Source organism: Nerophis ophidion, linkage group LG15 (assembly GCF_033978795.1).
Source record: "Nerophis ophidion isolate RoL-2023_Sa linkage group LG15, RoL_Noph_v1.0, whole genome shotgun sequence".
Lineage (NCBI taxonomy): Eukaryota > Metazoa > Chordata > Actinopteri > Syngnathiformes > Syngnathidae > Nerophis > Nerophis ophidion.
This window is the reverse complement of record NC_084625.1, coordinates 7,849,068-7,876,862: the sequence shown is the minus strand read 5'-3', so window position 1 is coordinate 7,876,862 and position 27,795 is coordinate 7,849,068. Positions and strand designations below refer to the sequence as shown.

The following is a 27,795-nucleotide window of genomic DNA, read 5'->3' as shown; positions in this document are numbered from 1 at the left end:
ACAGGAAGTGACGTTCCACCAGAAAATGGCGATCCCAAAGCCTATGGATGGCTGTGGTTTGTTAGCCATCTGATGTTGAAGCGACCCGGGACTCCGTCAGGCGGCTGACCGACGCCATGGCAGCGGACCACCGCCGCCCGCTTCGCTCCTCACGGATCTGACCCCGCAACTTCATGCCCGGAGGAACGCCAGCGTCCTGGTCCAAGAGGGCTTTTTGTGGGGATTCTCAGCGCCGAGGTGAGACGAGCGATTTAGCCGCTTTGACGAGGACTGCCTCCCCTCTCTCTCTCTCTCTCTCTCTTTCTCTCTCTTTCTCCCACCCGGTCCAGCTCATTCGGAACCTGCGGTTGTTGTCACCAAAATCCGTTCAAAGCAGACAATAATCGCTAGACGTCTTCTTCACCATCTCTAAAGCTGACTTGTCACCTCGCCTTTGTTTTGGGAAACATTTTTATGAAATGAAAACATCTTTGTGAGAAATTGTTTTATTTTAACCCTCAATCACATCGCCAGTGTGTTTGTACACAGTTTGGACCCATCTTCTGTCAGGTTCAAACACTGATGACTTCTACAAACCCCGTTTCCATATGAGTTGGGAAATTGTTTTAGATGTAAATATAAACAGAATACAATGACTTGCAAACCCCATATTCAGTTGAATATGCTACAAAGACAACATATTTGATGTTCAAACTCATAAACTTTATTTTTTTGCAAATAATAATGAACTTAGAATTTCATGGCTGCAACACATCCCAAAGTAAATGGGAAAGGGCATGTTCACCACTGTGTTACATCACCTTTTCTTTTAAAATCCTACTGAAATGAGATTTTCTTATTTAAACGGGGATAGCAGGTCCATTCTATGTGTCATACTTGATCATTTCGCGATATTGCCATATTTTTGCTGAAAGGATTCAGTAGAGAACATCGATGATAAAGTTCGCAACTTATGGTCGCTGATAAAAAAAAGCCTTGCCTGTACCGGAAGTAGCAGACGATGTGCATGTTACGTCACGGGTTGTGGGGCTCCTCACATCTGAACATTGTTTACTATCATAGCCAGCAGCAGCTAGAGCTATTCGGACCGAGAAAGCAACAATTTCCCCATTAATTTGAGCGAGGATGAAAGATTCGTGGATGAGGAAATTTAAAGTGAAGGACTGGGGGGAAAAAAGGCGATTGCAGTGGGAGCGATTCAGATGTTTTTAGTCATATATGCTAAGATAATTCTGGGAAATCCCTTATCTGCTTATTGTGTTGCTAGTGTTTTAGTGCTGCTGATGCGCCTCCGCTTGAGATGGTTTCCTGCTGGCTCCGCTGTGAACGGGACTCTCGCTGCTGTGTTGGATCCGCTTTGGATTGGACTCTCGCGACTGTGTTGGATCCATTATGGATCGAACTTTCACAGTATCATGTTAGACCCGCTCGACATCCATTGCTTTCCTCCTCTCCAAGGTTCTCATAGTCATTATTGTCACCGATGTCCCACTGGGTGTGAGTTTTCCTTGCCCTTATGTGGGCCTACCGAGGATGTCGTAGTGGTTTGTGCAGCCCTTTGAGACACTAGTGATTTAGGGCTATATAAGTAAACATTGATTGATTAAATTGTACCTTAAAGTCGGAGGGGTGCTGCCATTGGTGTGTTGACCCCAGATTCTCTGAGGGAAGTCACGAAGCTGCAGCAGGACAGAGGCTCCGCTCATCTCCGGTAAGAGCCGACTTATTACCACAATTTTCTCACCGAAAACTGCCGGTTCTTATTCAAACGGGGATAGCAGGTCCATTCTATGTGTCATACTTGATCATTTCGCGATATTGCCATATTTTTGCTGAAAGGATTTAGTAGAGAACATTGACGATAAAGTTAGCAACTTATGGTCGCTGATAAAAAAAAAAGCCTTGCCTGTACCGGAAGTAGCAGACAATGTGCGTGTGACGTCACGGGTTGTGGGGCTCCTCACATCTGAACATTGTTTACAATCATAGCCAGCAGCAGCTAGAGCTATTCGGACCGAGAAAGCGACAATTTCCCCATTAATTTGAGCGAGGATGAAAGATTCGTGGATGAGGAAATTTAGAGTGAACGACTAGGGGGGAAAAAAGGCTATTGCAGTGGGAGCGATTCAGATGTTTTTAGACACATGTACTAGGATAATTCTGGGAAATCCCTTATCTGCTTATTGTGTTGCTAGTGTTTTAATGAGTTAAATAGTACCTTAAAGTCGGAGGGGTTTGGCCACGGGTGTGTTGACCCCAGATTCTCTGAGGGAAGTCACGAAGCTGCAGCAGGACAGAAGCTCCGCTCATCTCCGGTAAGAGCCGACTTATTACCACAATTTTCTCACCGAAAACTGCCGGTTCTTATTTAAACGGGGATAGCAGGTCCATTCTATGTGTCATACTTGATCATTTCGCGATATTGCCATATTTTTGCTGAAAGGATTTAGTAGAGAACATTGACGATAAAGTTTGCAACTTTTGGTTGCTGATTAAAAAAAAGCCTTGCCTGTACCGGAAGTAGCAGACAATGTGCGCGTGACCTCACGGGTTGTAGGGCTCCTCACATCCTCACATTGTTTACAATCATAGCCAGCAGCAGCTAGAGCTATTCGGACCGAGAAAGCGACAATTTCCCCATTAATTTGAGCGAGGATGAAAGATTCGTGGATGAGGAAATTTAGAGTGAAGGACTAGCGGGGAAAAAAGGGCGATTGCAGTGGGAGCGATTCAGATGTTTTTAGTCATATATGCTAAGATAATTCTGGGAAATCCCTTATCTGCTTATTGTGTTGCTAGTGTTTTAGTGAGTTAAATAGTACCTTAAAGTCGGAGGGGTGCTGCCACGGGTGTGTTGACCCCAGATTCTCTGAGGGAAGTCACGAAGCTGCAGCAGGACAGAAGCTCCGCTCATCTCCGGTAAGAGCCGACTTATTACCACAATTTTCTCACCGAAAACTGCCGGTTCTTATTTAAACGGGGATAGCAGGTCCATTCTATGTGTCATACTTGATCATTTCGCGATATTGCCATATTTTTGCTGAAAGGATTTAGTAGAGAACATTGACGATAAAGTTTGCAACTTTTGGTTGCTGATAAAAAAAAGCCTTGCCTGTACCGGAAGTAGCAGACAATGTGCGCGTGACCTCACGGGTTGTAGGGCTCCTCACATCCTCACATTGTTTACAATCATAGCCAGCAGCAGCTAGAGCTATTCGGACCGAGAAAGCGACAATTTCCCCATTAATTTGAGCGAGGATGAAAGATTCGTGGATGAGGAAATTTAGAGTGAAGGACTAGCGGGGAAAAAAGGGCGATTGCAGTGGGAGCGATTCAGATGTTTTTAGTCATATATGCTAAGATAATTCTGGGAAATCCCTTATCTGCTTATTGTGTTGCTAGTGTTTTAGTGAGTTAAATAGTACCTTAAAGTCGGAGGGGTGCTGCCACGGGTGTGTTGACCCCAGATTCTCTGAGGGAAGTCACGAAGCTGCAGCAGGACAGAAGCTCCGCTCATCTCCGGTAAGAGCCGACTTATTACCACAATTTTCTCACCGAAAACTGCCGGTTCTTATTCAAACGGGGATAGCAGGTCCATTCTATGTGTCATACTTGATCATTTCGCGATATTGCCATATTTTTGCTGAAAGGATTTAGTAGAGAACATTGACGATAAAGTTTGCAACTTTTGGTTGCTGATAAAAAAAAGCCTTGCCTGTACCGGAAGTAGCAGACGATGTGCGTGTGACGTCACGGGTTGTGGGGCTCCTCACATCTGAACATTGTTTACAATCATAGCCAGCAGCAGCTAGAGCTATTCGGACCGAGAAAGCGACAATTTCCCCATTAATTTGAGCGAGGATGAAAGATTCGTGGATGAGGAAGTTTAGAGTGAAGGACTAGGGGGAAAAAAAGGTGATTGCAGTGGGAGCGATTCAGATGTTTTTAGTCATATATGCTAAGATAATTCTGGGAAATCCCTTATCTGCTTATTATGTTGCTAGTGTTTTAGTGAGTTAAATAGTACCTTAAAGTCGGAGGGGTGCTGCCACGGGTGTGTTGACCCCAGATTCTCTGAGGGAAGTCACGAAGCTGCAGCAGGACAGAAGCTCCGCTCATCTCCGGTAAGAGCCGACTTATTACCACAATTTTCTCACCGAAAACTGCCGGTTCTTATTTAAACGGGGATAGCAGGTCCATTCTATGTGTCATACTTGATCATTTCGCGATATTGCCATATTTTTGCTGAAAGGATTTAGTAAAGAACATTGACGATAAAGTTTGCAACTTTTGGTCGCTGATAAAAAAAAGCCTTGCCTGTACCGGAAGTAGCAGACGATGTGCGCGTGACGTCACGGGTTGTAGGGCTCCTCACATCCTCACATTGTTTACAATCATAGCCAGCAGCAGCTAGAGCTATGCGGACCGAGAAAGCGACAATTTCCCCATTAATTTGAGCGAGGATGAAAGATTCGTGGATGAGGAAATTTAGAGTGAAGGACTAGGAAAAAAAAAAAAAAAGGCTATTGAAGTGGGAGCGATGCAGATGTTTTTCGACACATGTACTAGGATAATTCTGGGAAATCCCTTATCTGCTTATTGTGTTGCTAGTGTTTTAATGAGTAAAATAGTTTCTTAAAGTCGGAGGGGTTTGGCCACGGGTGTGTTGACCCCAGATTCTCTGAGGGAAGTCATGAAGCTGCAGCAGGACAAAAGCAAATTGTAAATGGTTTGTACTTGTATAGCGCTTTTCTACCTTTTTTTAAGGAACTCAGAGCGCTTTGACACTATTTTCCACATTCACCCATTCACACGCTGATGGCGGGAGCTGCCATGCAAGGCGCTTACCAGGACCCATCAGGAGCAAGGGTGAAGTGTCGTGCTCAAGGACACAACGGACGTGACTAGGATGGTAGAAGGTGGGGATTGAACCAGTAACCTTCAGATTGCTGGCATAAGCCACTCTCCCAACTTCGCCACGCCGTCCTCCGCTGATCTCCGGTAAGAGCCGACTTATTACCACAATTTTCTCACCGAAAACTGCCGGTTGACATGGAGTCGGGATCCATGTTGGCTTGACCGCTCTGATCCATAGTAAAGCTTCACCTCCAGGAATTTTAAACAAGGAAACACTGTGTGTTTGTGTGGCTAAAGGCTAAAAGATTCCCACCTCCATCTTTCTGCTTTGACTTCTCCATTATTAATTGAACAAATTGCAAAAGATTCAGCAACACAGCAACATTGTGGAATTATGCAATTAAAGCAGACTACTTATAGCTTGGATCGGGCTGGAAAATAATGTCCGCTACAACCCGAGACGTCAAACACGCGCGTCATCATACGAGTCATCATACCGCAACGTTTTCAACACGACACTTCGCGGTAAATTTAAAATTGCAATTTAGTAAACTAAAAAGGCCGTATTGGCATGTGTTGCACTGTTAATATTTCATCATTGATATATAAACTATCAGACTGCGTGGTCGCTTGTAGTGGCTTTCAGTAGGCCTCTAACAACACTCAATAAACGTTTGGGAACTGAGGAAACTAATTGTTGAAGCTTTGAAAGTGGAATTCTTTCCCATTCTTGTTTTATGTAGAGCTTCAGTCGTTCAACAGTCGGGGGTCTCCACTGTCGTATTTTACGCTTCATAATGCGCCACACATTTTCCATGGGAGACAGGTCTGGACTGCAGGCGGGCCAGAAAAGTACCCGCACTCTTTTTTTACAACGCCAAACTGTTGTAACACGTGGTGAATGTGGTTTGGCATTGTCTTGCTGAAATAATCAGGGGTGTCCATGAAAAAGACGGCGCTTAGATGGCAGCATATGTTGTTCCAAAACCTGTATGTACCTTTCAGCATTAATGGTGCCTTCACAGATGTGTAAGTTACCCATGCCTTGGGCACTAATGCACCCCCATACCATCACAGATGCTGGCTTCTGAACTTTGCGTTGATAACTGTCTGGATGGTTCGTTTCCCCCATTGGTCCGGATGACACAATGTCGAATATTTCCAAAAACAATTTGAAATGTGGACTCGTCAGACCACAGAACACTTTTCCACTTTGCATCAGTCCATCTTAGATGATCTCGGGCCCAGAGAAGCCGGCAGCGTTTCTGGATGTTGTTGATAATTGGCTTTCGCTTCGCAAAGTAGAACTTTAACTTGCACTTACAAATGTAGCAACAAACTGTATTTAATGACAGTGGTTTTCTGAAGTGTTCCTGAGCCCATGTGGTGATATCCTTTAGAGATTGATGTCGGTTTTTGATACAGTGTCGTCTGAGGGATCGAAGGTCACGGTCATTCAATGTTGGTTTCCGGCCATGACGCTTACGTGGAGTGATTTCTCCAGATTCTCTGAACCTTTTGATGAAATTATGGAGCGTAGATTTCAAAACCCTAAATGTCTTGCAATTTCACTTTGAGAAACGTTGTTCTTAAACTGTTTGACTATTTGCTCACGCAGTTGTGGACAAAGGGGTGCACCTCGCCCCATCCTTTCTTGTGAAAGACTGAGCTTTTTTTGGGAAGCTGTTTTTATACCCAATCATGGCACCCACCTGTTTCCAATTAGCCTGCACACCTCTGGGATGTTGAGCATTCCTCAACTTTATCAGTATTTATTGCCACGTTTCCCAATGACTTTGTCACGTGTTGCTGGCATCAAATTCTAAAGTTGATTATTTGCATAAAAAAAGATGTTTATCAGTTTGAACATCAGATATGTTGTCTCTGTAGCATATTCCACTGAATATGGGTTGAAAATGATTTGCAAATCATTGTCTTCTGTTTGTATTTACATCTAGCACAATTTCCCAACTCATATGGAAATGGGGTTTGTAATTTAGCTCATGAGGAGAACGCATGGAGCTGCACACTTCGTCACAGTCACTCCCTACGCTCTTAAGGTTCAGCTCCCGTGTCCCTCTTTTTTTATTCAGAGTTCTGTTGTCAACATCACAGAGGCCGCCTCTAAAAAGTGATCATATATTATGCAAAGCAGGCCCAGGACGCACAGTACGTGACAGAATGGGCTGGGGGCCTTGTGATTTAGCCTTGTCCCCGCTTCGTTTGCGTGCTGTCATCTTATCTTCGTGAGGTCCTTGGCTGTTAGCGGGCTAAAACAAAGATAACGTCTCTAGCTGAGGCCACCCCTTAGACAACAAGTTTTGTCCTTGCATAGATTAGAAAAACTCTAATAACTAAAGCAACAGACTTTAAGCATACTAGAGGTAGTGTGATAATATATACATAATCATTCTAACACCTTCTCCTCACTCAATGTGTTTTATTTATTTACATGACTATTTACATTGTAGATTGTCACATCAAAACTATGAATGAACATGTGGAGTTATGTACTTAACAAAAAAAAAGGTGAAATAACTGAAAACATGTTTTATATTCTATCCGTCCATCTTCTACCGCTTGTCCCGTTTGGGGTGGCGGGGGGTCGCTGTCTGCACCCGGGCGGAAGGCGGGGTACACCCTGGACAAGTCGCCACCTCATCACAGGGCCAACACAGATAGACAGACAACAATCACACACTAGGGACCATTTAGTGTTGCCAATCAACCTATCCCCAGGTGCATGTCTTTGGAAGTGGGAGGAAGCCGGAGTACCCGGAGGGAACCCACGCAGTCACGGGGAGAACATGCAAACTCCACACAGAAAGATCCCGAGCCCGGGATTGAACCCAGGACAACTCAGGACCTTTGTATTGTGAGGCAGACGCACTGACCCCTCCTCCACTGTGCTGCCATGTCTTATTTTCTTCAAAATAGCCACCTTTTGCTCTGGTTCCTCCTTTGCACACTCTTGGCATTGTCTTGTTGAGTTTCAGGAGGTGGAATTAGACAAACTAATGATCCACAAGGGAAATTGTTCCACACAGTAGCTCCGTTACAAAGGATGGAAAGTGTAAGGATGGAAAGGATAATGCAGGTATAAAATAGACCAAAAAAAAGTAGCGTAGTAGCAATATAAAATATAACATATATGTAATATTTAAAGGCCTACTGAAATTAAATGTTCTTATTTAAACTAGGATTGCAGGTCCATTCTATGTGTCATACTTGATCATTTCGCGATATTGCCATATTTTTGCTGAAAGCAATTAGTAGAGAACATCGACAATAAAGTTCTCAACTTTTGGTTGCTAATAAAAAAGCTTTGCCTTTACCGGAAGTAGCAGACAATGTGCGCGTGACGTCACTGGTCTTAGGGCTCCTCACATCCTCACATCGTTTATAATGTGAGGATGAGCTATTCGGACCGAGAAAGCGACAATTTCCCCATTAATTTGAGCGAGGATGGAAGATTCGTGGATGAGGAAATTTAGAGTGAAGGACTAGAAAGAAAAAATAAAATAAGAAAAAGCGACGGCCCCAGGCGGAGGCAGAAGTAGCGTTTCAGATGTAATTAGACACATTATTTAAGATAATTCTGGAAAGTCCCTTATTTGCTTACTATGTTAATAGTATTTTAGTGCGATTAGATGAGTGAAGACATACCTGAAAGTCGGATGGCTGCCGTGAACGCCAGTGTCTCAGAGAGAAGCCCATGAGGAGCCAAGATCACAGCTGCCTTTTTGACAGCTACAGGAAAAGGTCCCATAATCCACTGAAGTCTCCGGTAAGAGCCAACAATTTTCCCATCCAAAAACATGCCGATTGACGTAGAGAAACATGTTTGCTTGACTGCTCTGTGTTAAAGCTTCACAACAAAAACAAAGTAACACCGGCTGTGTCTCGGTTGCTAAAGGCAGCTGCAATCCACCGCTTTCCACCAACAGCATTCTTATTTATAGTCTCCATTATTAATTGAACAAATTGCAAAAAAAAAAGATTCAGTAACTCAGATGTCCAAAATACTGTGTAATTATGCGATGAAAAGAGACAACTTTTGCTGGGCTGATATGTCCGCTACTACCAATAACGTCACAAACACGCGTCATCATTCCGCGAAGTTTTCAACAAGTATTCTGTGGGAAATTTAAAATTGTAATTTAGTCAACTAAAGCGGCCGTATTGGCATGTGTTGCAATGTTAATATTTCATCATTGATATATAAACTATCAGACTGCGTGGGTTTCAGTAGGCCTTTAACTTCACGCCTACATGATGCGCCACATTCGGACCATTATGGACATCTGCTGGAGAGACAAAACCCCGAACACAGAGGTCCTAAGTCGTGCTGGACTGCCATCGATGGATGACATCTTAACCCGAACGAACCCGAGATGGGTCGGGCTTGTAGAGAGAATGACTCACGAGCGGCTTCCTCGGCATCTGCTCTACTCACAGCTGGAGGAAGGGAGACGAAACCGAGGGAGGCCAAGGCTACAGTACAAGGACACCATTAAACGGAATTTGAGGGAACTGAAGATCGACACTGCAACCTGGCAGCTGAAGGCAAAAGACAGGGATGAGCGGAGGTCTGTGATCTGACCGAAATGAAAGAGTCATTGTCACCCCAGACAGACTGCTATGATATGTACTGATAATATCATATGTTTATATCAGGAGTCGGGAAACTTTTTGGCTGAGAGAGCCGTGAAAGCCAAATAATTGAAAATGTATTTCCGTGAGAGTTATATAATATTTTTAACACTGAATATATCGCTAAAATTCGCTCCATTCTGTCCACTAAAGACGCTGAGATCATTATCCATGCGTTTGTTACGTCTCGCCTCGACTACTGTAACGTATTATTTTCGGGTCTCCCCATGTCTAGCATTAAAAGATTACAGTTGGTACAAAATGCGGCTGCTAGACTTTTGACAAGAACAAGAAAGTTTGATCACATTACGCCTGTACTGGCTCACCTGCACTGGCTTCCTGTGCACTTAAGATGTGACTTTAAGGTTTTACTACTTACGTATAAAATACTACACGGTCTAGCTCCATCCTATCTTGCCGATTGTATTGTACCATATGTCCCGGCAAGAAATCTGCGTTCAAAGGACTCCGGCTTATTAGTGATTCCCAAAGCCCAAAAAAAGTCTGCGGGCTGTAGAGCTTTTTCATTTCGGGCTCCAGTACTCTGGAATGCCCTCCCGGTAACAGTTCGAGATGCCACCTCAGTAGAAGCATTTAAGTCTCACCTTAAAACTCATTTGTATACTCTAGCCTTTAAATAGACTCCCTTTTTAGACCAGTTGATCTGCCGTTTCTCTTCTTTTTCTTCTATGTCCCACTCTCCTTTGTGGAGGGAGTCCGGTCCGATCCGGTGGCCATGTACTGCTCGCCTGTGTATCGGCTGGGGACATCTCTGCGCTGCTGATCAGCCTCCGCTTGGGATGGTTTCCTACTGGCTCCGCTGTGAACGGGACTCTCGCTGCTGTGTTGGATCCATTATGGACTGATCTTTCACAGTATCATGTTCTCATATGTTCTCATAGTCATCAGTATCATCAGTATCACAGTATCATGTTCTCATAGTCATCATTGTCACCGACGTCCCACTGGGTGTGAGTTTTCCTTGCCCTTATGTGGGCCTACCGAGGATGTCGTAGTGGTTTGTGCAGCCCTTTGAGACACTAGTGATTTAGGGCTATATAAGTAAACATTGATTGATTGATTGAATACAACTGTCAGGTTCAAACACTGACGACATGTATTAAACAGACAAGAAGCAAGGAATTCAACAGAGACAGGATTCAATTTAGCTCAATGAGGAGAAACCCGTAGACGTGTACCCTTGTACAGTGTCGTCCCACAAGAGAATTCTATGTCTCCTAGCATCTCTTATTCTTTTTAATAACATTGTTATTCTGAAGTTAACCAATAATAAATAGAATACTCTTGACCATTAATGCGACTTCTTGAACAGATGCGGTAGAAACGGATGGATGGATTAAAATGCATGAGAATGTTTTATATTTTGAACGTTATTTTTAACACTGTGATTACCAGCGGAATTATTCATTACTTATCGTGTTCAGCAACGTCAGCTAAGATTTATCTGAGAGCCAGATGCAGTCATCAAAAGAGCCACATCTGGCTCTAGAGCCATAGGTTCCCTACCCCTGGTTTATATCATACATACAAAATATAATAATTACCATGTACAATATTACAGTATGGCAGCATGGTGGTTAAGGGGTTAGTGCATGTGCCTCACAATACGACGTCATAGTCCTGAGTTTAATCCATGGCTTGGGATCTTTCTGTGTGGAGTTTGCATGACTGAGTGGGTTCCCTTCTTGTACTCCGGCTTCCATGCACCTGGGGATAGGTTGATTGGCAACACTAAATGGTCCCTAGTGTGTGAATGTTGTCCGTCTATCTGTGTTGGCCCTGCGATGAGGTGGCGACTTGTCCAGGGTGCACCCCGCCTTCCGCCCGGACGCAGCTGAAATAGGCGCCAGCGACCCTGAAGGGAATAAGCGGTAGAAAATTGATGGATGATAAATTATATTATGTTATATATTAGGGATGCACCGATTAATCGGTAACCGAATATATTCGGCCGAATATGGCAAAAAAAAGCCACATTCGGCCTTCGGTGGAATGAGTTAAGAACAAGGCCGAATAGTGGCGTGTGACGCAATTTTTTGACGCGGTGACGCAATCAACCAACGTGAGGTGACGTTGGGATATGTTGTGTACCTGTATAAGTGTATGAGGTTACAAGCACACACTTAATTGAGATTTACTTGAGCCTTCTGTTTACATTATTAGCATATCTACTGTGGCTAAGCAGACTTTTGCCAAAAGGACAATAATTCATTTGTTGTGGGTTTATTCACTTTAATGCACTTTATTTTTTTTTGGAATGCATGTTTTGTTTGAAGGCCTAATATAAATGAAAAACTTTGTGCTTTTTTTGAAAAGCAAAGGCTACTGGAATATTAAAAAAATGTCAATATTCAATAAAAAAAAATACTTTATTTGAAAAACATGTCTAAATATTTATTCTAGGCTATTTAGATAGATAGATAGATAGTACTTTATTTATTCCGTCAGGAGAGTTCCTTCAGGAAAATTACAATTTTCAGCACAATCCCATTCAAGATCAGACAAACATTACAGGGAGACAGAACAGGATCGCTGACGGGTCTGCCGGCTTCCATGCATATATTTTGAATATGCAATATTTAAAAAATTGTGAAAAACTGCATTCATTATTCGGTATTCGGCCTTCGGCCAAGCGTTTAAATTTTATTCGGCTTCGGCTTCGGCCACAAATTTTCATTTCGGTGCATCCCTATTATATATTTATATCATATATACAATACGTATATAACAATGACCATGTACAATATTACAGTGTATGTAACAGCAGCAGCATAAAACAGAAACAGAGAGTAAATCCAGCAGAAAATAGACATCATAAACAAAGAGGGGTAGCTAACATAGAAGGTGTCACGTAAGAAAAAGATATCGTCAATTGGTGTATGGCGAGTGATTATACAGCTGGATGGAGTGCGGAATGAATCGAGTCAGGTAGTCACCTGAAATGGTTTTCACTTCACAGGTGTGCTTGAAGAGAGAGAATGCCAAGAGTGTGCAAAGGGTGGCTATTTTGAAGAAACTGGAATATGGACTTCGACTTCCTTTTATTGTCATTCAAATTGGAACTTTACAGTACAGACAAGAACGAAATTTTGTCGCATTAGCTTATGGTAGTGCAGGATAAAAGAGCAATCAGGTGCAGATATAAATAAATGGATTACTGTACAGATAAATATATTGCACTTTTGCCTATGCATCCACGTGTAGGGATGTATGTTATATTGCCTTTATAGTCAAGCCAGTTCATCCGTTTTTGGGGGGAATTGAAGGGATTATTATGATGCGTTCAAGAGTCTTACGGCCTGAGGGAAGAAGCTGTTACAGAACCTGGAGGTTCAACTATGGAGGCTGCGGAACCTCTTTCTAGAGTCCAGCAGTGAAAACAGTCCTTGGTGGGGGTGGGAGGAGTCTCTACCGATTTTCTGAGCTTTGGTCAGGCAGCGGCTTTTTGCGATCTCCCGGATAGGAGGAAGAGGAGTCCTTATTATTTTCACCGCCGTCCTCACCACTCTCTGCAGAGACTTCCAGTCTGAGGCACTGCAGGCTCCAGTCCAAACGGAGAGGAAGTTAGTCAGTAGGCTTTGTAGAATGTTGTGAGAATGAGTGCATGCGCTGCTGAGCTCTTTTTACAAGAGCTCCGGTCTGTAGGGACCAGGTCATATTGTCAGTTATCTGCACCCCCAGGAACTTGGTGCTGCTTACCATCTGCACTGCTCTGCCGCTGATGAAGAGTGGAGGGTGGATGGACTGGTGCCTCCTGAAGTCGACCGACGATCTCCTTGGTCTTGTCGACGTTCAGGACCAGGTTGTGGGTTCTGCACCAGTCAACCAGATGTTTGACCTCCTCCCTGTAGTCCATGTAAAACACGTTTTCAGTTATTTCACCTTTTTTTTTTTTGTTAAGTACATAAGTTCCACATGTGTTCATTCATAGTTTTGATGCCTTCAGTGACATTCTGCAATGGAAATAGTCATGTAAACACATTGAATTAGGAGTAGTGATGTCCGATAATGGCTTTTTTGCCGATATTCCGATATTGTCCAACTCTTAATTACCGATTCCGATATCAACCAATACGATACATATAGTCGTGGAATAAACACATTGTTATACCTAATTTTGTTGTGATGCCCCGCTGGATGCATCAAGGTTTTCCAAAATAAATCAACTCAAGTAATGGAAAAAAAATGCCAACATGGCACTGCCATATTTATTATTGATGTCACAAAGTGCATTTTTTTTAATCATGACTTTAAAACAGCAGCTTGGAATTTGGGACATGCTCTCCCTGAGAGAGCATGAGGAGGTTGATGTGGTCGGGGTTGAGATGGGGCAAGTAGGGGGTAGCGGCAGGTGTATATTGTAGCGTCCCGGAAGAGTTATGCTGCAAGGGATTCTGGGTATTTGTTCTGTTGTGTTACGGTGTGGATGTTCTCCCAAAATGTGTTTGTCCTTCTTGTTTGGCGTGGGTTCACAGTGTGGCGCATATTTGTAACAGTGTTAAAGTTGTTTATACGGCCACCCTCAGTGTGACCTGTATGGCTGTTGACCAAGTATGCCTTGCATTCACTTGTATGTGCGTGAAAAGCCGGCACGCAAATGCAGCGCCTTTTAAGGTTTATTGGCGCTCTGTACTTCTCCTTACATCCGTGTACACAGCGGCGTTTTAAAAGGTCATACATTCTTTTTTAAACCGATACCGAGGATTTCTGATATTACATTTCAAAGAATTTATCAACCGATACTAACGGCTGTCCGATGTTATCGGACATCCCTAATTAGGAGGTGTGTCCAAACCTTTTGCCTGCACTGTACATGAAGTTAATCTACGTTGCAAACTATTGTCTCTCCAGCGGCGCGTGAGAAGCAGGGAAACACACACAGAGGAAATGCCAGCGCTCCCTTAGAGCTCGGACATCGGAAGCCGTGAGTTCACGCCCGAGCTCCAAAAGGTGTGCACCACTCAAGCCGCCCTGCGTCATGTCCTCTCTGTTTACGAAGTTTCATTTTGCATCCTTTAGAGCAGTGGTTCTCAACCTTTTTTCAGTGATGTACCCCCTGTGAACTTGTTTTTAATTCAAGTACCCCCTAATCAGAGCAAAGCATTTTTGGTTGAAAAAAAGAGATAAAGAGGTAAAATACAGCACTATGTCATCAGTTTCTGATTTATTAAATTGTATAACAGTGCAAAATATTGCTCATTTGTGGGGTGTTTTCTTGAACTATTTGGGGAACAAAAGATATAAAAATAACGAAACGTTTTGAAAAATAAACAAGCGATTCAATTATAAATAAAGATTTCTACACATAGAAGTAATCATCAACTTAAAGTGTCCTCTTTGGGGATTGTAATAGAGATCCATCTGGATTCATGAACTAAGTTCTAAACATTTCTTCACAAAAAAAAGAAATCTTTAACATCAATATTTATGGAACATGTCCACAAAAATCTAGCTGTCAACACTGAATATTGCATTGTTGCATTTCTTTTCACAGTTTATGAACTTACACTCATGTTTTGTTGAAGTATTATTCAATGAATATATTTACAAACCCCGTTTCCATATGAGTTGGGAAATTGTGTTGGATGTAAATATAAACGGAATACAATGATTAGCAAATCCTTTTCAACCCATATTCAGTTGAATATGCTACAAAGACAACATATTTGATGTTCAAACTCATACATTTTTTTTTCCAGATAATAATTAACTTAGAATTTCATGGCTGCAACACGTGCCAAAGTAGTTGGGAAAGGGCATGTTCACCACTGTGTTACATCATCTTTTCTTTTAACAACACTCAATAAACGTTTGGGAACTGAGGAAACAAATTGTTGAAGCTTTGTAAGTGGAATTCTTCCCCATTCTTGTTTTATGTTGAGCTTCAGTCGTTCAACAGTCCGGGGTCTCCGCTGTCATATTTTACACTTCATAATGCGCGACACATTCTTGACGGGAGACAGGTCTGGACTGCAGGCAGGCCAGAAAAGTACCCGCACTCTTTTTTTACGAAGCCACGCTGTTGTAATAACACGTGCTGAATGTGGTTTGGCATTGTCTTGCTGAAATAAGCAGGGGCATCCATGAAAAAGACGGCGCTTAGATGGCAGCATATGTTGTTCCAAAACCTGTATGTACCTTTCAGCATTAATGGTGCCTTCACAGATGTGTAAGTTAGCCATGCCTTGGACACTAATGCACCCCCATACCATCACAGATGCTGGCTTATGATATTTGCGTCGATAACAGTCTGATTGGTTCGCTTCCCCTTTGGTCCGGATGACACGATAACGAATATTCCCGAAAACAATTTGAAATGTGGACTCGTCAGACCACAGAACATTTTTCCACTTTGCATCAGTCCATCTTAGATGATCTCAGGCCCAGAGAAGCCGGCGGAATTTCTGGATGTTGTTGATAAATGGCTTTTGCTTTGCATAGTAGAGCTTTAACTTGCACTAACAGATTTAGCCACGAACTGTATTTAGTGACAGTGGTTTTCTGAAGTGTTCCTGAGCCCCTGTGGTGATATCCTTTAGAGATTGATGTTGGTTTTTGATACAGTGCTGTCTGAGGGATCGAATGTCACGGTCATTCAATGTTGGTTTCCGGCCATGCCGCTTATGTGGATTGATTTCTCCAGATTCTCTGAACCTTTTGATGCTATTATGGACCGTAGATGTTGAAATCCCTAAATTTCTTGCAATTTCACTTTGAGAAACGTTCTTCACCTGTTTGGCTATTTTCTCACGCAGTTGTGGACAAAGGGGTGTACCTCGCCCCATCCTTTCTTGCGAAAGACTGAGCATTTTTTGGGAAGCTGTTTTTATACCCAATCATGGCACCCACCTGTTCCCAATTAGCCTGCACACCAGTGGGATGTTCCAAATAAGTGTTTGATGAGCATTCCTCCACTTTATCTGTATTTATTGCCACCTTTCCCAACTTCTTTGTCACGTGTTGCTGGCATCAAATTCTAAAGTTAATGATTATTTGCACAAAAAAAAAAAATGTTTATCAGTTTGAACATCAAATATGTTGTCTTTGTAGCATATTCAACTGAATATGGGTCGAAAAGGATTTGCAAATCATTGTATTCTGTTTATATTTACATCTAACACAATTTCCCAACTCATATGGAAACGGGGTTTGTGTAAAGGATTTTTGAATTGTTGCTACTTTACAAACCACACGTACCCCTTGGTATACCTTTAAGTACCCCCGTTTGAGAACCACTGCTTTAAAGAACAAACGCACATGTTTGCACACCCAGGTGATCGCCGCTGGCAAAGGGACATTGCAAGCATCAGCCGGAAAGCCGGGGCACTGTCCTCTGATTGGCTGGGACAACCCCCTTCTGACATGCCCGTGGCCAATCCCAGGTGACGGACACTTCCTGTCCTGCTGCTGTTTGTTTTCTGACTATCCCCCCTCTGCCGCCACCAGGTGTGATATGTCGGGGGTGGATGTGGAGGTCTATCTATCCCAGGTGCACGATGGGAGCGTGTCATCGGGCTTCCGGGCTCTCTACGAGGAGCGTCTGCTGCTGGACGTCACGCTCACCATCGACGAGCATCACTTCCAGGTGGGTGAGGTTCAGCTTCTCCATGTCGGCGTCCCCGTGCTGACACGTGATCCTCATCGCAGGCCCACAAGGCGCTTCTGGCCACCCAGAGCGACTACTTCCGGGTCATGTTCACGGCCGACATGAGGGAGCGGGACCAGGACAAGATCCACATGAAGGGTCTGACGGCGGCAGGTTTCGGGCACATCCTGCGCTTCATGTACTACGGCTCGCTGGAGCTCAGCATGCCCACGGTGCAGGAGATCTTACAGGTGACGCCCTCGCACGCCACTTGGGCCGCGGGGTGGGGACTCAACAGGGTGTCTTCCTGTGGCGCCAGGCCGCCATGTACGTGCAGCTGACGGAGGCGGTGGAGTTCTGCTGCTCCTTCCTGCTGGCCAAGATCTGCCTGGAGAACTGCGCCGAGGTCATGCGCCTCCTGGAGGACTTCAGCGTGGGGGTGGAGGGCGTCCAGGAGCAGCTGGACAACTTCCTGCTGGACAATTTCGTTCCTCTCATGAGCCGACCCGACTTCCTGTCCTACCTCAGCCTGGAGAGACTGCAGGTATTTGACACACAACAGGACAGGGCCGTATCCTAGGGTTACGTAACCATTCGGTCCCGGGTTCCGATTCGATTCAGAATCTGTTCTCGCCTCAACACGATTCTTCATTTAAACAGATTCTCGCAATGTACCCTATTTTTTGGAATATAAGTCATTCCGCAGTATAAAGTTAAAGTACCAATAATTGACACACATACTAGATCCTTTTTTTTCCATTTTCTACCGCTTATTCCCTTGGGGGTCGCGGGGGGCGCTGGCGCCTATCTCAGCTACAATCGGGCGGAAGGCGGGGTACACCCTTAACAAGTCGCCACCTCATCACAGGGCCAACACAAATAGACAGACAACATTCACACACTAGGGACCATTTAGTGTTGCCAATAAACCTATCCCCAGGTGCATGTCTTTGGAAGTGGGAGGAAGCCGGAGTACCCGGAGGGAACCCACGCAGTCACGGGCAGAACATGCAAACTCCACACAGAAAGATCCCGAGCCTGGATTTGAACCCAGGACTGCAGGACCTTCGTATTGTGAGGCAGACGCACTAACCCCGCTTCCACCGTGAAGCCACCATTCAAACAGATTCTCGTAATTTATTGTTTGCTATCATAATTATGACACGTTATCAAAACAAGTTAGAAAAGCTCCTTCTGGCTGCATGTAGATGGCCTAAAAACATAGTTTTAAAAATGTATTTATTTTTTTATTTTTTTTTAAATTGTAAGTATATATTTTTTAAAACAATTGTTGAAAATTATGACTTGATTTAGAATTCAAACAAATAAAATTGGGATTGGGGTATAAATCGATAGTTTCTGCACCCGTATCTTTTCAATTTGATTCCCGGGGTGTCGATTTGAGTCAGAATCAATTCTCGATACTACTCGATTCTCGATTTAGACCGATTCTTGCAATCCAATCCAATCCACTTTATTTATATAGCACATTTAAACAACACTAACGTTTCCAAAGTGCTGCACAGCCATGTTAAAGACAATATTAAAAAAAAACAATATTATGCTCCACCAATGACTGAATTAAAACAAAAATAAATAAATGTAAAACCAACATAAAGAAAACTATATAAAAACAAATATGATTAAAAACTATTTTAAAGGGTAAAATCAATTAAAACAGTAAAATAGAAATCAAAATGTATAAAAAAACACAGAGGACCACACAACTCATGTAGTGTTAAAAGCCAAAGAATAAAAGTGGGTCTTAAGACGAGACTTAAAAGACTCCACTGTGGAAGCAGTTTGAACATGGAGGGGCAGAGTGTTCCAGAGCTTAGGGCCGACCACAGAGAAGGCCCTGTCTCCCCTGGTCTTAAGTCTGGTCTTGGGTACCACGAGCTGGAACTGTCTCTCGGACCTCAGAGCGCGCGCAGGAATGTAAATTTGGATGAGGTCCGAGATATATTTTGGTGCCAGTCCATGTAAAGATTTAAAAACAAACAGCAATGTTTTAAAATCAATTCTAAGATGAACAGGGAGCCAGTGCAAACTCTGAAGAATTGGGGTTATATGCTGGCCTTTCCTGGCCCCTGTCGCGTTCTGGACTAACTGCAACCGGGAGAGAGCTTTTTGGCTAATGCCAGCATAAAGTGCATTGCAGTAGTCCAGGCCACTTGAAATAAAAGCATGCACGACTTGTTCAAAAAGGTTAAAAGATAAAAACGGTTTAACCTTTACTAAAAGATGGTGATAAAAACACGTTTTTAAAACGCCATTGACTTGTTTGTCAAATATAAAATGGCTGTCTATAGTGACGCCAAGGCTGGTGACTTTGGGACGCAAATCATTTTGCAATGGTCCCAAGTCAGTGAGGGCCGGAACAAAAACTAAAATTTACGTTTTTCCCTTATTCATTATTTAAAAATTCTGGGCTAACCAAGCCTTGACGTGGCATAGACAGTTAAGAAGGGGTGTCAGGGGGCCGTGGCCTTTTGTAATCAGCATATAAATTTGGCAGTCATCTGCATAAAAGTGATAAAACACTCCATGTTTCTTAAAAATATCTCCAAGAGGGAGGAGATAAAGAGCGAACAAAATGGGGCCTAAAATAGATCCCTGGGGGCAATGTATTGTTTGGCATAATAATTATGACACGTTTTCAAAACAGGTTAGAAAAGCTCCTTCTGGCTTCATGTAGATGGCCTAAAAACACAGCTGTTGTTTTTTGAATTGTAAGTATATTTTTTAAAATAATAATTGAAAATGATGACTTCATTTAAAAACAAAACAAATAAAATTGTGATTGGGGTAAAAATCGCTTGTATGTGCACCCGCATTAGGTGTGTGAATCTTTTCGATTCAATTCCTGGGATGTCGAGTCGGTTTAGAATCAACACGATTCTCCATTCAAATAGATTCTCACAATGTATTGTTTGGTATAATAATTATGTCACGTTTTCAAAACAGGTTAGAAAAGCTCCTTCTGGCTGCATGTAAATGGCCTGAAAACATAGTTTTAAAAATGAATCCTTTTTTTTTATTTTTTAAATTGTAAATATATTTTTTTAAAACGATTGTTGAAAATTATGACTTGATTTAGAAACAAAACAAATACAATTGTGATTGGGGTATAAATGAAACTATTTTAATACAGGTTAAAAAAGCTACTTCTGGGTGCATGAAGATGGCCTAAAAATGCATTTTTCAAAATTGAATCTCATTTAGAAATAAATGAAAGTAAATATATATAAAAAAAATTATCTATTTTTGAAAATTACGAATTGACTCAGAATCGGGACCAATAAAATTGTGATTTGGATGTAAATCTGTTGTTTTTGTGCCTCGCTATTAGGGGTGGGACTCTTTGGGTATGTAACAATTGGGGCGGCATGGCGTAGTGGGTAGAGCGGACGTGCCAGAAACCTGAGGGTTGCAGGTTCGCTTCCCACCTGTGGACATCAAAGTCGCTGCCGTTGTGTCCTTGGGCAGGACACTTCACCCTTGCCCCCGGTGCTGCTCACACTGGAGAATAAATGATGAATGAATGATTGGTGGTGGTCGGAGGGGCCGTAGGCGCAAACTGGCAGCCACACTTCCATCAGTCTACCCCAGGGCAGCTGTGGCTACAGATGTAGCTTACCACCACCAGGTGTGAATGAATGATGGGTTCCCACTTCTCTGTGAGCGCTTTGAGTATCTAACAATAGAAAAGCGCGATATGAATCTAATCTATTATTATTATTATTATTATTATTATTAACAATTCGATTCAGACTCAGTTCTCATTTCAACACGATTCTCGCATTGTATTATTTGATCCAACAATTATAATGACACCTTTTCAAAACAAGTTACAGGTTACAAAAGCTCCTTGTAGCTGCATGTAGATGGCCTAAAAACATAGTTTAAAAAATGTATTCTTTTTTTTTAAATTATTATTGTAAATTTCAAATTAGATATTTTTTTAAAACAATTGTTGAAAATTATGACTTGATTTAAAAACAAAACCAAATTAAATTGTGATTGGGGTATAAATCGATAGTTTGTGCACCCATATTAGGGGTGTGAATCTTTTCAATTCGTGGAGTGTCGATTTGATTCAGAATTAATTCTCGATACAACACGATTCTTGATTCAGGCCAATTCTTGCAATGTATTATTTGGTATAATAATTATAATGGAACATTTTCAATACATGTTCAAAAACTTACTTCTGGGTGTATGAAGATGGCCTAAAAACATATTTTTTAAAATGTTATCTCATTTATAAATAAATAAAGAAAATATATATAAAAAATTTAATGTATTTTTGGAAAATTATGAAGTGATTCAGAATCGGGACGAATAAAATTGTGATTTGAATGTAAATAGATTATTTTGTGTGCCCCTACTAGGAGTGTGAATCTTTGGGTATGTAACGATTCGATTCCGAATCAGTTTTCAATTCAACACGATTCTCGCAATGTATTATTTGGTCCAACATTAATAATAATGAAACGTTTTTAAAACAGGTTAGGTAAGATTCTTCTGGTTGCATTACGATTCGGCTCAGAACAGATTCTCGCATTGTATTATTTGATGTAATTTCTAATACATATTTTTCAAAACCGGTTACATGTTAGAAAAGCTCTTTCTAGTTTGTTTTAAAATAAAGAAAACATGTTGGGTTTTTTTAAATTTTTGAAAATGTATGATTCGATTTAGAATCAGAACGAATAAAATGGCAATTTGGATGTGAATCAATTTGTTTGTGCACACCTATTCTGGGTGGGAATCTCTGGGCATGTAATGATTCGGTCTGATTCGGATTCCTGGATGACTGATTGAATCAGAATCAGGATTTTGGGCGATGCAAAACAATAACAGTGCAATACTTTTTCATAACATGGTCACTACTGCCTAGTTTCTCTTGTTATATTCTTATTTTACTGTTATATTTTTATTCCCATTGTTGCTTTTTATTTTTATTCTTATTGTAATATTTTCTATTTTGTTTCCAATTATACCCCCGTTATTTACTTTTTACTTTTTAAATTCGATCTCAATTCTGTACACTGCTGCTGGAATTTTAATTTTCCTGAGGGAACTCTCCTGAAGGAATCAATAAAGCACTAATTATTTATCAATCTACAAACCCCGTTTCCATATGAGTTGGGAAATTGTGTTAGATGTAAATATAAACAGAATACAATGATTTGCAAATCATTTTCAACCCATATTCAGTTGAATATGCTACAAAGACAACATATTTGATGTTCAAACTGATAAACATTTTTTTTTTTGCAACTAATCATTAACTTTAGAATTTGATGCCAGCAACACGTGACAAAGAAGTTGGGAAAGGTGGCAGTAAATACTGATAAAGTTGAGGAATGCTCATCAAACACTTATTTGGAACATCCCACAGGTGTGCAGGCTAATTGGGACCAGGTGGGTGCCATGATTGGGTATAAAAACAGCTTCCAAAAAAATGCTCCGTCTTTCACAAGAAAGGATGGGGCGAGGTACACCCCTTTGTCCACAACTGCGTGAGCAAATAGTCAAACAGTTTAAGAACAACGTTTCTCAAAATGCAATTGCAAGAAATTTAGGGATTTCAACATCTACGGTCCATAATATCATCAAAAGGTTCAGAGAATCTGGAGAAATCACTCCGCGTAAGCGGCATGGCCAGAAACCAACATTGAATGACCGTGACCTTTGATCCCTCAGACGGCAATGTATCAAAAACCGACATTATCTATAAAGGATATCACCACATGGGCTCAGGAACACTTCAGAAAACCACTGTCACTTAATAGAGTTTCTCGCAACATCTGTAAGTGCAAGTTAAAGCTCTACTATGCAAAGCGAAACCCATTTATCAACAACATCCAGAAATGCCGCCGGCTTCTCTGGGCCCGAGATCATCTAAGATGGACTGATGCAAAGTGGAAAAGTGTTCTGTAGTTTGACAAGTCCACATTTCAAATTTTGGGGGGAATATTCCACATTGTGTCATCCGGACCAAAGGGGAAGCGAACCATCCAGACTGTTATCGACGCAAAGTTCAAAAGCCAGCATCTGTGATGGTATGGGGGTGCATTAGTGCCCAAGGCATGGGTAACTTACACATCTGTGAAGGCACCATTAATGCTGAAAGGTACATACAGGTTTTGGAACAACAAATGCTGCTATCTAAGGGGCGTCTTTTTCATGGACGCCCCTGCTTATTTCAGCAAGACAATGCCAAGCCACATTCAGCACGTGTTACAACAGCGTGGCTTCGTGAAAAAAAGAGTGTGGGTACTTTCCTGGCCCGCCTGCATTCCAGACCTGTCTCCCATGGAAAATGTGTGGCGCATTATGAAGCGTAAAATACCACAACGGAGACCCCAGACTGTTGAACGACTGAAGCTCTACATAAAACAAGAATGGGAAAGAGTTCCACTTTCAAATGTTCAACAATTAGTTTCCTCAGTTCCCAAACGTTTATTGAGTGTTGTTAAAAGAAAAGGTGATGTAACGCAGTGGTGAACATGCCCTTTCCCAACTACTTTGGCACGTGTTGCAGCCATGAAATTCTAAGCTAATTATTATTTGCAAAAAATATGTTGTCTTTGTAGTGCATTCAATTGAATATGGGTTGAAAAGGATTTGCAAATCATTGTATTCTGTTTATATTTACATCTAACACAATTTCCCAACTCATATGGAAACGGGATTTGTATTTATCTGGTCCCATGTGCACCAGGCCTATCTGAACAGCGACGGCCTGAGCCGCTACCCGGAGATCGAGCTCTACGAGGCGGTCCAGTCGTGGCTGAGACACGACCGGCGGCGTTGGAGACACACGGACACCATCGTGCAGTCCGTCCGCTTCTGCCTCATGACCCCGGCCAACATCTTCGAGAAGGTGAAGACCTCCGAGTTCTACCGGTATTCCCGGCAGCTGCGGCAGGAAGTGGAGCAGGCCCTCAGCTACTTCCACGACGTCAACCAGCAGCCCCTGGCGGAGACGCGCTCCAACCGCATCCGCTCGCTGCGCCCGCAGACGGCCGTCTTCCGGGGAATGATCGGCCACAGCATGGTGAACAGTAAGATCCTGCTGCTGCAGCGCCCCAAGGTGCCACCGTCTTTGCCCACTTTACATACTTGCCAACCTTGAGACCTCCGAGGTGGGGGATGGGTGCGTGGTTGGGGGCGTGGTTAAGAAGGGTGGCGTATAATTCACCAACTCGAGTATTTCACATATATTTCATATATATATATATTTATATATATGTATGAAATAATTAACTTTCAGTGAATTCTAGATATATATATTTATTTTATTATATATATACATATATAAAAGAAATAGTTGAATTTCCGACGACACCTATCAAAAACACGGTTGTTCTATTAACTCTACTGTGTTTGCTGGTTACTAAAAAAAAACAAAAACACTTACCTTTCACTATTTGAGTAACATTTGTTCTGCCATATGCGTACTGGCGAGCGATCTCTGAATCCGGGAACATCCTTCACGGATTTGTTGTAGACATCCGCCAATGAGAACGGGATGTTGCTTCAAGCTATCAGCATAGCCATCTTTGTCTCAGCGTAAGTTACACTATCGGGTCTCCATTTTGCGAGGTAGGCCATAATACTGGGTTGTGAACGATGCTGCGCTGCGGACGCTTTGTTCATGGCTGAGTATATCCGTTTGGCCGCCGTGTTCAATGGAAAAGTCTGTTCTACAAAATTTACAGGCAACATACCCCTCCCCCTTCGAACTCTCCTGGATAAACGGAAGTTCTTGTTTCCATTCGTTTTGGAACTTGCAAGCGTATTTCTTCATTTTGCTTGTCGACGGTGTAATTTATTGGGTTGGAGTCAATAACCGGGCGACGTGATGAAGTTACGTCTCTTTACTGTGGGCTTCAGAACAGACTCCCTAATGCATATTTTCCTTGACTGCACTTAAATGTAGAATATATTTACATTCTAATCTATGTACAGTAGATGGCAGTATTGTCCTGTTTAAGAGGGTCACAACATTGAGTCAGGTCTGGAGCTGAATTTCGGGTTAAAATTTGTCCCCGGAGGTTTTTCGGGAGAGGCGCTGAATTTCGGGAGTCTCCCGGAAAATCCGGGAGGGTTGGCAAGTATTCCCCTTTACGTCCCGTGCTGTGCTCTGCCCCGCTAACCCGCTGCTTCCCGCAGGTGTGGTGGGAGCTGGAGGGCCCTCAGGTGCCGCTGCGGCCTGATTGCCTGGCCATCGTCAACAACTTCGCCTTCCTGCTGGGAGGGGAGGAGCTCGGGCCCGACGGAGAGTTCCACGCCTCGTCCAAAGTCTACCGCTACGACCCCCGCCAGAACTCCTGGCTGCGCATGGCGGACATGTCCGTGCCCAGGTCAGGCAGGTCCGGCGTGGAGAGTCGCCACTTCCTGCTCGCCGCTGACGTTGCTGTCTTGCAGGTCGGAGTTTGCCGTCGGCGTGATCGGAAAGTTTATCTACGCGGTGGCGGGCCGCACGCGGGATGAGACCTTCTACTCCACGGAACGCTACGACATCACCGAGGACCGCTGGGAGTTTGTGGACCCGTACCCGGTCAACAAGTACGGGCATGAGGGCACGGTGCTCGGCGGGAAGCTCTACATCACCGGCGGCATCACGTCCTCGTCCACCTCCAAGCAGGTGTGCGTCTTCGACCCGGGGCGGGAGGCGGGCGGTGGGGGCGGGAGCTCGGACTCACAGAAGACGCGCGGCGGCCGCGGGCAGCTGCTGCCCGGCTCCCACGCCAGCTGCTGGGAGAACAAATCCAAAATGAACTACGCCCGCTGCTTCCACAAGATGATCTCTCACAACGGGAAGCTGTACGTGTTCGGCGGCGTGTGCGTGATCCTGCGGGCGTCCTTCGAGTCGCAGGGCTGCCCGTCCACCGAGGTCTACGACCCCGACACGGACGAGTGGACCATCCTGGCCTCCATGCCCATCGGGCGCAGCGGGCACGGCGTGGCCGTGCTGGAGCGCCAGATCATGGTGCTGGGCGGCCTGTGTTACAACGGCCACTACAGCGACTCCATCCTCACCTTCGACCCCGACGAGAACAAGTGGAAGGAGGACGAGTATCCCAGGATGCCTTGCAAACTGGACGGTCTGCAGGTGTGCAGCCTGCACTTCCCAGAGTACGTGCTGGAGCACGTCCGACGCTGCAGCTGAGGTCCGCTCGCCAGGGGACCGCCCTCCTTTTTGGTTTTTAAAAGCGTCCTACAGACGAGAGGAGCCCTCCGCTCCCGTGACGGGAGTGCGGCCTCCACGCCGCCGGCGCGTGCTGCCGAGTCGTCAGGGTCCCGAACACTTTTAGCTTTTTTTTCTTTCTTTCCAAAAAGTCCAAAAAAGTTCCCGGTTCGGACTGGGCTCCATTTTCTCTTCTCTGCTGTGGAAGCTCACCTTGGACCCGACAATCCCAAGGCCTTGACAAAAAGTCCCCAACACGCGTGTAGAAGCCATCAGCAGAACAACCTGACTCGTTTAGCGGAGTTTGGGCGAGCGCAGCTACTTTTGATACTCTCCTCACGTGCACTATTCCTACAACCCGGCCAAACACTACACTACTTGGAACATTTGCAGACGTTTGGGCTTCCGACGCGTCCCGCTCGGACCATTCGAAGTTTTTTTCTTCCACGAAGTCGACATTCCTTGCCTCCTCCGTGTTTGTTTTCTGATCTTCACGGGCAGTCGGTGTTTGCCCGCCAGCAGTCTCCTCAGCCCCGCCCGACTGGGTTTCTTTCTTTGTGCAAAGGGCTCAGCACACGTTGCCGGCTTTTTTTCATGTTATTTATTTAGCAAGCTATGCAGTAAGTGCGGCGGTTTATTTATTACTCGGACCGGGGGTTCGGCGGCTAATGACAGGACGTACTTTTCTTTTGTTCGGACCGTGTTGGACTGACTAGTAGATTGCCATGATGCCTCCTTCTCTTTGTTTTTTTTCCACTTTTGGGCCCATCCTCAGATTTAGGAATAAAGATAATACTGTATAAACAAAAAAAAAAATCACTTTAATTTATCAGCTTTCAAGTGGTTTTGTAACCATGGCGACGTCTCCGCACCATGGATCAGCTGTACAGGCTTCCTTTTCACATTCACATTTCATCTTATTTATTTCATGTAAGCTGCTGGCTCTCTGATCAGGTTCTACAACATTTCACATTTAGTGTGTGTCTCCAAAGCGTTGTCACTACTGTTATTTTCATAACTATGCACTTTTTTTTTTAATCGAGTCATTTTGTTTTATTTTTTGTCTAACATGCTAACTTGCTGTTTAAAATGGCCACTGAAGTGTCAAAATGCCTGTTTGAGGAAAGTATGAAGTGTGTGTGTGTGTGAGGATGTGTGTATGTATGTGTGTGTGTGTGTGTGTGTGTGTGTGTGTGTGTCACCCTTTCGTTTCACTGTCAAAGAAATGTGATCAAGTGTGACATTGCCGAGTCGCAGCATCCTTTAGTCTGTCAGTATAGGCAAAAAAAAAAGAAAAGTAGGTAATTACAAAAAAAACAACTTCTATACACACAGTATATCCATATATCTACAGTACATTGCTACTATGACTGCAACCAAAAACAGAAGGTAGAATAAGATGAACTTGTAATCTGGGTAAATCCTCTTTGGAAACTGTTTGTAACTTCTTTCCAGAAATAAATGTTTAAATGGA

The 27,795-nt window shown here is 43.3% G+C and overlaps 1 protein-coding gene across 4 annotated transcripts; it reads left to right on the top strand.

Annotated features, from left to right (window-relative positions):
- Positions 1–27,795, top strand: klhl15 (kelch-like family member 15). 4 transcript variants are annotated; one of them, XM_061921417.1, is made up of 10 exons: positions 1–237; positions 13,213–13,333; positions 14,383–14,481; positions 16,805–16,913; positions 16,978–17,116; positions 17,179–17,367; positions 17,436–17,660; positions 23,850–24,221; positions 25,304–25,494; positions 25,559–27,795. In XM_061921417.1, the coding sequence occupies exons 4-10, from the start codon at positions 16,894–16,896 to the stop codon at positions 26,301–26,303; spliced, it is 1,881 nt and encodes a 626-aa protein (XP_061777401.1). In that variant the 5' UTR covers positions 1–237; positions 13,213–13,333; positions 14,383–14,481; positions 16,805–16,893; the 3' UTR covers positions 26,304–27,795. The 4 variants fall into 4 exon arrangements, with proteins under 4 accessions (XP_061777401.1, XP_061777400.1, XP_061777399.1 ...); XM_061921416.1 differs by having other exon boundaries at positions 13,213–13,387; XM_061921415.1 differs by lacking the exon at positions 13,213–13,333.